Source organism: Mustela lutreola, chromosome 11 (assembly GCF_030435805.1).
Source record: "Mustela lutreola isolate mMusLut2 chromosome 11, mMusLut2.pri, whole genome shotgun sequence".
In the NCBI taxonomy this organism is placed as follows: Eukaryota; Metazoa; Chordata; class Mammalia; order Carnivora; family Mustelidae; genus Mustela; species Mustela lutreola.
Genome location: NC_081300.1, coordinates 68,594,906 through 68,609,003, shown reverse-complemented (window position 1 = coordinate 68,609,003; position 14,098 = coordinate 68,594,906). Strand labels below are relative to the sequence as shown.

Genomic DNA, 14,098 nt, shown 5'->3' with positions numbered 1-14,098 from the left:
GAAAAACCTTCAGTCAGGAAAGGGGGCTCAAGACCATAGCTAAAGTATTCTGGTAGAATACTGTTTTCTAATGCTGTGCATACAGTTAAGGTAAATAATGAAAATAATTATGAGCTGAGGAATGAGACACAAAGCACAAAGTCTGTTGACACAGTCTTTAGGGCAGTTTCATATGAAAAAGACTAATTAATAGATTGAGTGAGAACTCTCTGGTCCTATTCTTTTATAGGGGGCTTATGAGCTGGAGAACAGGATGCTGACAGACTATTCACTTTTGCCCAAGTAAACATGGATTTGTTTGGGAGAAACTACCATACACATGATTACCCAATACATTGTTTTCACTGGGTGGTTTTAATTGAAGACTGGACACATTATAATCTGGTGTTAACTGCAAGGTTTCCTATAGGGTCATTCCAGCCTAAGCTGGCCCATTAGGGTCTTTAAGGTTCAAAAAAGATGGCCAGTGCCTCTTCCTTCTAAATGAGATAAAGAGTTTAATTCTGAATTTTAAGAAAAATTAAACTTCAGATAATTTCCCTTGGGGAACCTACCGAACCTTACAGGTTAGCTGGCTATAAATGAGAAGGAATGAATTCAGAAAGAACACAACGTCATTCACTTCATTCACACACTTAGCATATGCAACTTTAATCAACCAAAAGAAAAAGTCCCAAATGTACAAGTGGAAAAAATCAAATTGTTGACACAGGCTTAACTAATATCAGCTACTTTTATGTACAGCTGTATAAGTTCAAAAAAGCTATCCTATATGTATATACAAAAGTTGTTTATACACAAGTCTGTACATAGGGTCTATACATTTATTTCCTCAGAACCCTTAGGTGCCACCTCTTGGTGAAGACACCAACACTTCATTCACATATCTTACAAAAAAAGACTACTTCCAGGATTGACAACAATGTGCATCCTGTATTCAGACCATGTAGGCTCCATTCGATTGGTTAAGATCCTTCCCTCAATGCAGACCACACCAGGTGCCTGGGCATCCCTAAATAGCTTCACAGAGTGCTCCAAAGTAAAACTCCATAAACCAACCCGCAATGAGGAAGCAGAGTCCTAATCAAGGTGCCACCATAGGTCCAGGCACAGATGAGTCTGCCTGCCCTGTTCATTGACGATACTCCAATTCATCTACACTGATGACTTTGGCAGGCATGGAGGGCAGGGGCTGCTGTAGCACATCTGAGCCAAACCATTTGGCGAGGCCCACGGGGGAGCTGCTCCTCTGGCTGGGGCGATGCTCTAGCTGGGAGTGCACGTGGGGCAGGCCTGACCTGGTGGGCACATTCTGAGGGGTCGTCTGAACGCTGACCGCTGCTGCCTGGGAACCAGAGCCTGGAGGATGAAGAACTATGGGGATAAGAAAGAAGGTTATCATTCAGAGCATGTAGAGGAACATAGTTCTGTATCAGGCCTTGCCTCCCTCAAATCCTTAAAAATGCCAGAAGACCGCACCTTGGAAAGCAGAAGCCATCATAAATGACATGACCACTACTGCCCATAACAAGCAGCCCTATCACAGAAGTACTAACCTTAGCTGGTGAGAGGGCATTTGCTCTGGAGAGTCTCCATGCTAAACCTGTCAGCCTCCTCTCTTTAAGAGGCAGAGGACCAAAAAAAGGCCAAAGCATAGTCTGTTCTCTTACTGTCTATGGGAATAGGAGTTCCAAATCCCACAGAGGTTGGTTTACTTCATCCTATTCTCTGGTTATCCCCTTATCCTACTCTTGCTAGGATAAGTTAAAGAATGAATCACATAATTCATCCCCTCACTGGAAACTGGTCCAAAAGCTTGAATCCTACTCAGGCCATTCCTAGCTGCCCTGGCCCAAAGCTGAGCCTACCTGAGCGCTGTAGCTGCTGCTGCATCATTGCCAGATGCAGAGGTGTCCCAGGGCGAGGGTTCAGGAGAGGGTGACTAGCTGCAGGTAAAGGGTAAAAGGGCTGACCCAAGATTGGGCCAGATAATCCCTGTAAATGAGTCAGGTCCATCCCAGGAGGAAGTACACCTGTTGGGCAGGGGCGGAAAAAAAAACTGGTAAGACGTAATCTGCCTGGAAGTTTTCAAGCTTTGCTGAAGTACAAGTTGAACAGTGAGCAATGCTTAAGCTAGCTTCTTCATTTTTCAGTAGACTAAGGGATAGTTTGGATTGGACCCACTACCCACCAGTTAGATGGAAAAATCTACCAACATTTTTCTAGGGATTTAAAAAAAAAAAAAAAAAAAAAAAACCTCTCAAAACTGTAATACTTTATCAGTTCTGGCAACTGCTGTCATGCAAGGTCAGAAACTCACCAGCTTGGAGCAAACTTGGAAGATGCTGTGGGTGTACTCCCTGGGCCAGCATCCTTTGGACCAACCCTGGGTGAAGCTGGTGAGCAGGCCGCACGATCGGGACATGGGGGACAAGGGGAACTTGGTGGACAGGGCGGAGAAAAGGTGTTCCTGGAACTGGGGATGCCAAGGTAGGTGTTTTTCTCCCAGTTGCTTTAGGTCGATAATCTTGCTCTTTGGTGTAACGGTTAGTCTGAGACAGTGGGGTAGAACATGAAGACCGCTGCAACGTTGAAAGTTTGGGATTTGTAGTGGGAGAAGAATCCCGATCAGCACTGGACACACTGTTCGATGACAGCAAGTTCTCTGTAAGGACCCAGAGAATATTTTGGTATTGGCAAACTTCACCCAAACGTGGCCTTCCCAACGATCCAGCAAATCTCATTTCTTAGAAGGTTTACAGTCCTTAATTGATCCCCTCAACAGATTTAGAGGACTGTATCATAAAAACCTCATGAGTAGGCCTAGTCAAGGTAACAGGAGTAGTTAGGAACAGAGCTGGAACTACACCCCAGGACTGCTAGTCTCCAAATACCTTGCTGGAACAGAGTTTATTTTTCTTATAATCCTCCCAAACCCAGGAACAGCTATGGGCAAGTGAAGCTGGGTTGAGGTCTGGTTGTCTCAACCAGACAGGCACCTTGCTCAGCCTGCCCATATGGCTGTGGTTCAGATCCGTGTGGGAATTAGTACTAGTTAAGTGCTTGGGATTAACATGCTTTTTTTTTTTTTAGCCTAAGGGGGAAATCAAATGAAAGTAAAATTATACAAATCCATCACAACAGAAATTAGAGTCTAGAGAAGGAATCTGAACTGCCTTTTAGTAGAACCAATAGGATTTCCTTTTTCCCAGAAGCTTTCTCACAGGCAAAAAGCTTTCAAATCAATACTGTAGACTTGTGTAAACCTAACTAACTAGAATCTATTTCACCACATCCTTGACAGTCCCAACTGTGCAACATTTTCTTTATACCCCCTTTTTTTTTTAAGATTTTATTTATTTAGTGAGCAAGTCAAAGAGCGTTGCACACAATCAGCGGGAGAGGCAGAATCTCAAGCGGACTTCGAGCTGAGCACACAGCTGGGGCTCCATCTCATGACCCTCAGGGCATGACCTGAGCCAGAATCAAGAGTCAGATGGTTAGCCGACTAAACCACTCAGGCACCCTTTCTACATACTTCTAAAAGGCTCTCCACACCTTATGCTTCACCCATTCCTGGATTATATTGGACACTTAGTCTCCATAGACTAGAGAGAACACTTCAGAAGTAAAATGGGTTGTACCACATTAATCTGCCAAATACATGTACTAATAATTCAACTTTGAAGCCTCAATAGCATTTGAAACTAGGGGCACCTGGGTGGCTCAGGTCATGATCCTAGAATCCCAGGATGGAGCCCTGCATCCAGCTCCCTACTCAGCAGGGAGTCTGCTTCTTCCTTTGCTCCTCCCACAAGTTCATGCTCTCTCTCTCAAATAAAGATCTTAAAAAATGATTCTAAACGAATACTCACTCTTCCTCATACTAGCACTCATACCACTATTAGGTTGGTCAGAATTTCAGATGCCTAAGCAATTGTGAACTGGTACAGTGCTTTTCCCCACTGTCAGACACCGAACTATGGTCCAAAGCAGGCAGGAGTTTTGTGTAGGGATTTGCTGAGAATCAGACCAGCTGGTGAGCACTCAACCCTGTGCTCCATCACATACTTTCTTGGACAGTACATACTCAAGAGCTCTGCATTACCTTCACTGGCCTTCTGAGTGTCGTCTTTACTGTCACCAAGAGCTGCTTTTCCAGATGCTGGCTCCTCCTTGCTTTTCTCTTTGCTCTCATACATTTTACGAATGACTGAGGTAGGGGTGAAGGAAGGAGAAAGCTGCAGAGAAAAACAGTATTAGCGTGTTCTCTAAATGTCTTTCCTAATCAAGCCAGGCTTAACTGGTCAAGCTGCTCAACAAGCTGAAGAGCCAGTCCCCTTATTAGCTACTCGTGGCAGAGACCAACTCCAACCTTCTGGTGTGTAGCTGCTGGAGGAAGAGAAACAGGATGGACCAGACAGGTAGTACCCCAAGTGCACCATCCCTTGCTCACATCGCATTTTCATCAAAACCTAGATTTAGCTCTAGCACAAACATAGTTAAAGCACGGAGCTTCAACCTATCCACCTGTCTGTGTCTGTGGTGATAGAGGCCTAACTATGGTAGCCCAGCTTCAACCATCTCCCTCGCCTGGGATTAGGCTGAGAACAGGGAAGTACATGGCCAGAAGTATACCCTAGAGCAAGAGCTTTACCAGCTGGGGAAGTTCAAAGACAACCTCAAAACCTAAATTTTTCTCTACTCTTAACATCTCGCGTCTTAACTTGGCTACCAGAAAATTCACAGTTGTGTTAACAGTCTCCTCACCCCTTAGGATTCACCTTTTGGGTTCATTTGTTCCCATCTCTTCAATATCCATTTTAACTTTGATCATTTTATTGTGCATGTGCCTTTTTTCATTAACCCTAACTCCTTGATGGCAGGGGACAGGGCATGAATTATGAACAGAGAACCCCTTCTAGACCCTGTCTTCACAGTGCTTGTGCAAAGACCCACTTGGGGTCCAGAAGCAGAGTAACAGTTTTTCCCCTTCTCTATCAGCTTTGATGGTGATAGAAGTTTCTGGGGGATAAAACTTAAAGAAAAAGAAAAGCTAATATATGAATGAGTCAGTTGTAAAACTAGATTTAACAACACAAATAAGCAAACTCCTTTGTCCTAGCTTTAATTCATATCACAGACCTGAATCTGTGAAGTCCCCAACTTGTTTCACTGGATTCCCCATGATCCAACCCATTCACTCCATCCATCTCACCTCCTATCTTTCACCCTATCATCCTCTACTCCCTACTTCAACTGTTCATTTGTTTGAACGTATTGTATCATTTGGTATGTTTTAGTCCATACTCCTCCATCTGCTGGAACATACCTTCCCCAATGTAGGGGCTTCACTAGAACCCTAAGAGTTAAGACTGCATCCTGAAAGGGGAAGATCAAATAAATAAGCAGGTATGACAGACTAGTAAGCCAGTTATTCCTATGAAGGCACTTAAGGATATTTTGGGGTACACAGTGATACTATATAAGCACAAATGGAGAAGCCTTCACGTCATTTACAAAAGCAGAGGTCACTGACCATGCTTGTGATGGAGGCAGCAGGGGCAGGGGAAGAGGAATTTCCTCGGTGCACGGGTGCTGGTGACTTGGTCACTCGCTGTTGCCTGTGAACAAACCAAGTATCAATATGAGCTTCAAGCTGCTTGAACTCCAAATCCTAAAACCAAAGAATACTCAAGACCAGCAGGACTTGGATATCCCATTTCCCTCATCCATTTCAACTTTCCAAGCATTTATTAAGTGCCTAACATATGCAAAACCACATGCTAAGTTCTGAAGGAAGACAAAAGATTAAACATGGTTCTGGGCCTTGCAAGAATTCTTCTTGTCTAGTGGGGAGCCACTAACGAGGGCAAACTAAGGCACATAGATATTAGATAACAGTAAAGTGAAATGGAATAGGAAGTAGAGAAGGAGTGACACAATACTCCTACTGGAAAGACTCTGGGAAGGAGCTGCATTAAACTGAGTGTGATCAATGAGAAAGCTGTAACATGGAGAACAACAATTCAAGCAAAAGGATCAGGTACAAGGCCTTGGGAATGTAGGGTTATCCAGGACTGGTGTATAGTTTATTTGTAGGTTATGTCAGTGGGGCAGCTTATGAGTGAGTCTTCATTCTGTGGGCCAGGCTGTGCTCCTGAGAGTAGGGAGCAATACTGACGAGCACAAGGCCTGGTGTAAAACTGCTGCTATGTAAGACACTGCTTCAAATCAGAGCACAAAGAGTTTCAGCTATCTCAAGACCCAGGAACATGCAGCATCCCCCATTACTCCTGGTCCACAGACAAGGCTGATCCCAGGCCTCCCAAATTTTAAAAGAAGAGACTTCCCTTTACTTCCATTCTACTCATTCTCCCTTCACTAGGAGAAAACAGGAAACAACTGATGAAGATATACAAAGGCTGAGAGAAGAATGAATTATATGAGCTCCGTGGCTAATGAGAGTTTCACTCACTTCAGCTATCAGACCTTGTACCATGAGGGCCAAAGCCTTAGTGATTCTGGGAGTTCCTGAATCATAAACAGAGAAGACTCCTAAACCCATGGCTTCTTTCCAGTCTGTACCAGGTAAGACGCACTGCTCACACTGTGAATCTGAGCATGACAATGAGGGAGAAACAGATCGGTAGTACTCTGGAGTGATCGGGGGAAAACCCCAAGCCTGGTGGTTCTGCACACCTATCATTTATTCCTTCTGATGAACATACTTGAGCATCCGCTATGTGCTAGACACTGGGCTGACATGTGGGAGATACAGCAATAAACGAAACAGACAAAAAAAAAATCTCTGGCCTCATTACATTCTTTTGGTTGTAGGGTAAAGGGGTTACTATGGGGAGAAAGATAGACAAAAACAAAAACAACTCAGAAGGTGGTAAGTACAATAAAAAAAAAATAAAGTCTTTTGGGGGACACAAGTGTATACAGGGTGTTCAGGGAGGGCCTGAGAGACTGACATTTGATTCGAACAACATGAAGGCTCTGTGGACAATGACTTAGGTCTACTTATTAGTTTTGAGGAACTTGCATTTAAAAAAAAAAAAATCTTGGGACGCCTGAGTGGCTCAGTTGGTTAAACAGCTGCTTTCGGCTCAGGTCATGATCCCAACGTCCTGGGATCGGGTCCCGCATCGGGCTCCTTGCTCAGCAGGGAGCCTGCTTCTCCCTCTGTCTCTGCCTGCCATTCTGTCTGCCTGTGCTTGCTCTCTCTGACAAATAAATAAAATCTTAAAAAAAAAAATTAAAAAAAAAAATCTAAGTTTCTGTATCTGTAAAATGCAGTTATTTATACCATCTCCCTCACAGGGTTGTTACCAAAAGCACATAAAGTTCTGGATATCAAAAGTGCTTTCAAGGTCAATAAATCAAGTCAATGAGTTAATGAGAAACTACGTTAAAGAGAGAAATACAGTGAGGGGCTCAGTAGACCAGTCCTGAGCTCTCTGTTTAGGCTGAGGGCTACTATGTATAGATAGAGTACTTATGTAAGAATACAGGGTGCTTACTGGTTTCAATGTTTTCTGGAAGTGTCAACATATAAAACCAGCTGAAGCAAGACGAGACACTGATACGACAATTTTAAGAATCACATAAAAATATAAGTACCTTTTTTTTTTTTTTAAAAAGATTTTATTTATTTATTTGACAGTCAGAGATCACAAGTAGGCAGAGAGGCAGGCAGAGAATGAGAGAGGGAAGCGGGTTCCCCGCGGAGCAGAGAGACCGATGTGGGGCTTGATCCCAGGACTCTGGGATCATGACCTGAGCCGAAGGCAGAGGCTTAACCCACTGGGCCACCCAGGCGCCCCAAAATATAAGTACTTTTTCACTACCAAATATGCTGTATGGGCAGGACCTAACGTTCAGGGATAAAAATATTGGTGATAAAACTGAAAAAATTAAAGTATTTACTTTTTTAAAAGTTTATTTATTTATTAAGTAATCTGTACACCCAACGTGGGGCGCTTACTTATAAATTGGAAATCAAGAGTTTGCAAGCTCTTCTGACTGAGCTAGCCAGGCACCCTGGTATTTACATTTAAAGGCTGGATGGAATCAGAGAGGGAAGAGGTATTACCGGGAGAAGACCCATAGTGAGCTTCTGGGTAGCAGCTAACAAAGGAGTCTATCTTGTAATAAGCTACACATTTGTTTAGTGCAGTTTTCTGTTTTATTTTATAACAAAAAAGAATGGTATTGCTGCCCTTTTTCCCTAATTTATTGTTCATATTGCTACTTATTGCAATTATTGGAAGAAACAGGAGGAGACTGAAATCAGTAATCACTTGTTTATAGATTTGGTCAACAAACCCATTACCTCTGACCACAAATAATGGATCAGCAAACCTGTATCAAAGGACAGTTTGGTAACTCAACAAGGACTCTGTAGGGGAGGAAGCTAGGGGGAGTTTTACTTTTCATCATCTTGTAACAACAAGTAAGAGCTATGCTCACTAACTACATTTGTAAAAATGATTCCTTTAAATCAAGAATATAAAATTGTGTAGAATGAAAAGCCTATGCCCCTGCAGAATTCTATCATTTCACTTCCTCTACAGCATATCTGGAGATGGAATTCTCACTATATATTGTACAAACCTATCAGTGTGTACCACAGAATTTCACTGTGGATAACTAATTGCTTATCTGTGGAAAAGTGATTTGCAAATTCCCACAAAGGTAGGATTAGTTAGTAAACTTACCTGTTTCTGAATCCATCTCTGGTTCTGTCCACCTGTGGTTTGCCAAAACCAGGCTGGTAGAAGTTGGCTGCCTGCACTGCAAGGTCATGTGGCAGGGCCAGCCCCTCCAAAGCTGCCTGTTGCAATTCTAGCTGGCTCATCTGCTGAACAAGGTGGTAGAGGAAGATCAGCAGAAAAATGAGGATAATCCATGTACTTTCTATGGAGGCTCTCTTCACTTTCAGAAAGGTATGTTTAAGCAGCAGCTGAAAGGGGGCACTGCAAACCTGACTAAACTGTGCTGCCATCCTCTGAACAGGACTTTATTTTTTATTTTTTAAAGATTTATTTATTTGATAGAGATCACAAGTAGGTAGAGAGGAGGCAGAGAGAGGGGGAAGCAGGCTCCCCACTGAGCAGAGAGCCTAACGTGGGGCTTCATCCCAGGACCCTGAGATCATGACCTGAGCCGAAGGCAGAGGCTTAACCCACTGAGCCACCCAGGCACCCCTGAACAGGATTTTAATGAAGTATGACTATAATTGTTCACCAATCTTCTAGCCTTTACTGAGCTCAAATTGTAGTTCAAAACCACTTCTAGGCATTGCAATGATTCTCCATCCCACAGTCAATAATAAGGTTGAAAAGCAAGCAAGCAACTTAGAGAAAAAGCTCAGACAGACCTGGGCCGTGACGGGGCTCATGGGCTTGCGCATGCCTTGGAATGGATCTCCGAGTAGCTGCTGTGGTCCTGGTGTGAAACCTGATGGGAGAGTTGTGTACCAGTGTCAAGAGAGCACACAGCCACGAGAGAAGTATCAGCACGACTGCACATGGCTGCTTGTTTAACGCCATCTCTTTCAGGCAAGTCCTGTGCTGGTCATGTCCCTGTTCTTCTATGCCTCCACACTGGGCTATGTGGACCCTAATCAGAGCACTTAATGACCCAAACTGCTGGTATATTCATCTACCCCACTAAGCTGTCAGCATTGTCCCTTTCAGAGCTGAGACCTCTACCTGAGAAAGAAGTGCTTTTCTAGTCAGTGATTTGGCTCATTATCACTGAGCCAGCTGGTAAGTAGAGTCCAGGGCTTTGAGGCTTATACTCTTTCTATTCTATCTAACTAACTGGGGAAGAATAGGACAAAAACTTACTCTCAAGGTATGACTGGCAGCAGCCTGAAGTGGTCCAGGGTGAATGAACACTAAGATTTTGTGCAACACTCATGTTAAGACAGCTTTTAGCCACAAGACCTCACAGTTGATTATGTACCAACTTCATTAAGTTGGTGGCGAGCCACTACCCCTGACTTCTACTCTAACAAGGAAAAATCAAATCAACTTCTTTGAATTCCCAAAAGAAGGAATAAGACTAAAAAGCTGGATCCAATTTATACAATTTTGATCAGTTTTAAGAGAAAAAACTATGAGTGTATTTATCTAGAAGGGCAGCCAGATAAATTATCTTCTAATTTTGTGCCTCACCATCCCCCTCAAAAGGCATAATAAATTCACTTATTTCTTTGTAAACTCTTCAGGGATGCCCATGAAGACTTTGCAAGTTCTAGGGAACAAGTATAACCTTTGTGGGAGGCTGGGGGAGAATGGGCAGACATCTATGCACAAAGGATTTACCAATTGGTGATGGTATTCTAGGACGAAGGTAGTCTGCCGAGGCTGCTCGTGTCTGAAACACCTGTGACAAGGGAGGAGAGGGTGCTCTTTGCCCCAGTAAAGATGTTGTAGGCTCCAAACTCCCCATAAGGCCACTCAGAAGATTGGAAGAAGCAGGTCTCTGAACTGGCGGACCCAGAAGTTCCTAAGGCAAAAAAAGTCATCCTTGTGAACAAACTTCATTCTTCTTCCTAGTCTGAGGCTGTGAATTATGGATTAATTTTTGGAAGCCAACGATGAATCTCCCTCATGCTCCATTGAAGGACTTGGCACGTGTACATGCAACACATTTCTGTCACTGTGCAGCTAGCAACATTTGCTTTAAATTAGTGCACAAATATAGGTGTTAGATACTTCCAATTTCCATAGAAATTGCAAACCTGTAAGCTGGAAATCAAGGGCTTACTTTGTCATTTTCAACCACCTCCCCACCCCGCAATGAGATTAAAAGCAACACAGAACTATGTCAGGTAGCAACACTGTATCCTTGAATGCCAGGCCACATGGATCCTTCTCTAAGGCCCAAAGCTGGACCACTACACAAAACCGGTTCAAGGGACTAGTGTTCAGGACTTCTTATCTTGGTATAAGATGGTGAAGTACCTGCAGGATGTTCTTAGGGACAGGCTGGCCTGGAATCTCAGCAGGGGACATCAAATGGCTTTCAAGGTTTCGCTAAAAAAGTCAAAGGAAAACTGGTTTTAACCTTCTTACACACTTAACTTATATGTTCATTGGGGACCACAAGAAAGCATTAAAAACTCCCCAGGGAGTCAGCACTTAAGCAGAATGACATCTAAGGCACAGAAAACTAACTTAGATCCACTTGCTCATTACATAGTCCCAAAGATCTGGAAATGGAAAGAATCTTCACATGTACATGCAAAGTCCACTCAGAGATTCTCAGATGGTGTTTCCTCCCTGAGAAAACCCTAGTGCATTTCACTGTTTTAACACTGACCAAAAGAAGGGAGAAAGAATATGGTGAAATAGAGGAGCACTTTGTAAGAAGCCGTAATTTATAGATTTTAATTTTCAAGGCAACCTTTGCTACCCAGTATCTTTGAAACAAGATTTATAGATCACAGATCAGTAGTTTTAAAAAACCTAGTAAACAACATGAAAGTTTGGCTGGAATTGTTATATTTCAGAGTTTCACATTTCAGGAAATTTTAGATTTATTTTTAAACGAGCTGTTTCAAAATGGCTCTCATATACAGGGTAAAATTCAGACCCTCCACTCTTTGTTCTTTCAATGAAGCAGCAGTTATCCCACTGACATCATCACCTGCACTTCAGGACATTCTTGTGCCCATTTAGCTTTGCCTGAAGTGCTTTCTCTGGTACAGCTTCCCTCTACTAGGTGAAGCTGCAAAGGTGTGACAAGAGCCCAAAGATAGCCCAGTCTTTTATTGTTGGTTTTAGAATTGGGACTGCCTTCCACCGCCCCCCCCACCACAAAGTAGGCTCTGTATCTAGCGTGGAGCCCAACTCCGGGCCAGAACCCAGGACTCTGAGATCAAGAGTCAGATGCTCAAACAACTGAGCCATTCAGGTATCCCTAACTGTAGATGCTTTTAGTAAGAGATCTCGAGAGTCATTTAATTCCATCTAACAAAAAGGGCAACTTTACACTACACGTGTGGCTTACTATATTTGGAAGACAGAGCCTCTATATTCAGTTTGAAATGGAGTTTAGATTGAAGCTAAAAGATGGCGGCAGATCAGTAGTAGTATACATCACACATACAGCCATAGTAATTGAAGCCTTGATTTTGGAATAGACCATAACTTGAAAACATGCAAATTAAGCAATATTTTGAGATAATACCTGGTGTGCTTATTATATTACTTTCCTTGTTGCTTTCTTTCCTAGGTTAGTGCTACTTTTTTGTGTAGCAACTTGAATTATATTATCCATCCCTTTACACAGGTGTCTGAAGCTTCCGCCCTTGTCCAGATATATTTCTGAGCACCGAAACCTCAACATCAAACCAGTTACCCTCATACAACACAGGGCCAACTACATCAATATCAAGCCCTAGCCTCATATCTGAAACAAAATGTTTAAAACATCAGGTAATCTACTGAATCCCCCTGCTCCCACTTTTTAACTCATTCACACTAAAAGAAGCTACTTACAAGACTGGGTGCTTATACATGGCTTGGGTCCAATCACTAAGACCCAAATGAACAGGAAGAAAGGACAGTTTGTAATCTTTTAATCTAGTCCTCATTCGAAAAGATGTATATCTAATAATTCAACTCTTAAGTAATTTATTATGACAGCGGTTTAAGAGAAACATTCCCCTATAATTGGCATGGTGTGGTCAGATTCAAAGAAACAAGTCTGCCTGAGATGCCTCCTTTCAGAGGTAGAGTCAGTCCTGGCGATAAGGCGAGGAATAACGGCACCTCTGTTGGAATCTACTGCCAGCTTCTGGTCAGATAAAAAAACACCAGTTTCCTTCCCTTGGTACAAGGCATAGTGAATCATGAAAAACTACTGATATCATGACCAACTTGTAGTTCCTAGAAAGATGTCAGGAGAAAACAAGAGGCAAAATACAATTAAATAAATTTGCTGCAACTGAGCAACAAGAAGAAATCTATGTTTATGTTTTTATTATTCAGGTTTGTCTGGCATCCTGTATCACCTTTATTATCAAGGGACAGCAATACTAACACACAGGTCATGGCGGAGAGCCACCACTAATGTGTTATGACAAAGGCCAGTATGCGCTATGCACCTGCATTTATTGACCTACAGTCAAGACACGCACAACCCAAATTCGTGCCCCAAAACGTTTTTACGAGTCACAGCTTTTTCTATTTAGTAAGTTGACAGAATGCAATGGTCTTGAAAAATCCATCTTGGATATTTTAGAAATGATATGTACAACAGCCAACTGCCTAATCAAGAAAGCAGGTAGTTCCAGGTATACAGGGGTGATTAAAATATGTGAAAAGAAAAGACTCTACTATAAAAACGTGGTGAGATATTTTGGCTTAAGTAGCTGAATAAACAAAAAAAACTCTGGAGTGCATCCAAAAAATATTTTTTCCACCCCCCCCTTTCTTTTTTAGCAGTCACTTAAAGTTATATCCAAAACTTTTAATTGTTACACTGTCACCCATAAAACATACAGATTAGCCACAAGCCTTTTTCTAGTAACAAATAGCACAGTGATAATTAAAGAACACACAAAAGCATCAAGGACCAAATGACTATTAAAGAACTTCCAACTTACTCAGAATACCATTTTTAAAGTCCATTTATTATAGTGGGAAATGGAATAGAAAGGGAAAAGCAGAAAAGGCTGGGGTTTGTGCCAAATACTTACGCTGACTTTGGGCTGAGAAGGCAAAGTCCCACTTGCCTTCATGGTGCTCACTAGTTTGTTGAATGCAGTCATATCTCCATCTTTCTTGAGCTGTCGATTACTGGTTACAGCATTCAGGGTCTCCTCTAAGTGTTCTGCCATGAAGGGAGTCGAATTCTTCACTGGCTGGTCAACCTTCAAGCCTTTGAGCCCCGCTTCTACCTCTTCCACTGACAGCACAACTCCTGAATGAGCTGAAAGATTCAGAAAATCCAGATCAAGCCAAGCCAGGGTATATGTGTTGGGAATGCTCTTTGGCAACCATGATGGTCAATGTGAAAATAATAATTTATTTCACAGTTGAACTGAGGTCAGAAAAGGTTGATACCAAAAACA

General features: G+C 42.6%; 1 protein-coding gene across 7 annotated transcripts in view; it reads right to left on the bottom strand.

The window, feature by feature from the left end:
* Positions 1-617: 617 nt before the first annotated feature.
* Positions 618-14,098, bottom strand: part of EIF4ENIF1 (eukaryotic translation initiation factor 4E nuclear import factor 1) — a 45,279-nt gene continuing 31,798 nt past the window's right edge. For 4 of the 7 annotated variants that reach the window (XM_059140931.1, XM_059140930.1, XM_059140928.1 and 1 more), the window contains exons 10-19: positions 13,724-13,956; positions 10,983-11,054; positions 10,341-10,524; positions 9,389-9,468; positions 8,727-8,869; positions 5,540-5,624; positions 4,109-4,241; positions 2,321-2,665; positions 1,869-2,033; positions 618-1,374 (exon numbers count right to left, since the gene is read on the bottom strand). In XM_059140931.1, coding sequence (XP_058996914.1) covers positions 1,133-1,374; positions 1,869-2,033; positions 2,321-2,665; positions 4,109-4,241; positions 5,540-5,624; positions 8,727-8,869; positions 9,389-9,468; positions 10,341-10,524; positions 10,983-11,054; positions 13,724-13,956 — 1,682 coding nt within the window. In that variant the 3' untranslated portion in view covers positions 618-1,132. The remainder of the gene's footprint in view (positions 1,375-1,868; positions 2,034-2,320; positions 2,666-4,108; positions 4,242-5,539; positions 5,625-8,726; positions 8,870-9,388; positions 9,469-10,340; positions 10,525-10,982; positions 11,055-13,723; positions 13,957-14,098) is intronic. The other 3 variants (XM_059140932.1, XM_059140933.1, XM_059140934.1) reach the window with 3 other exon arrangements.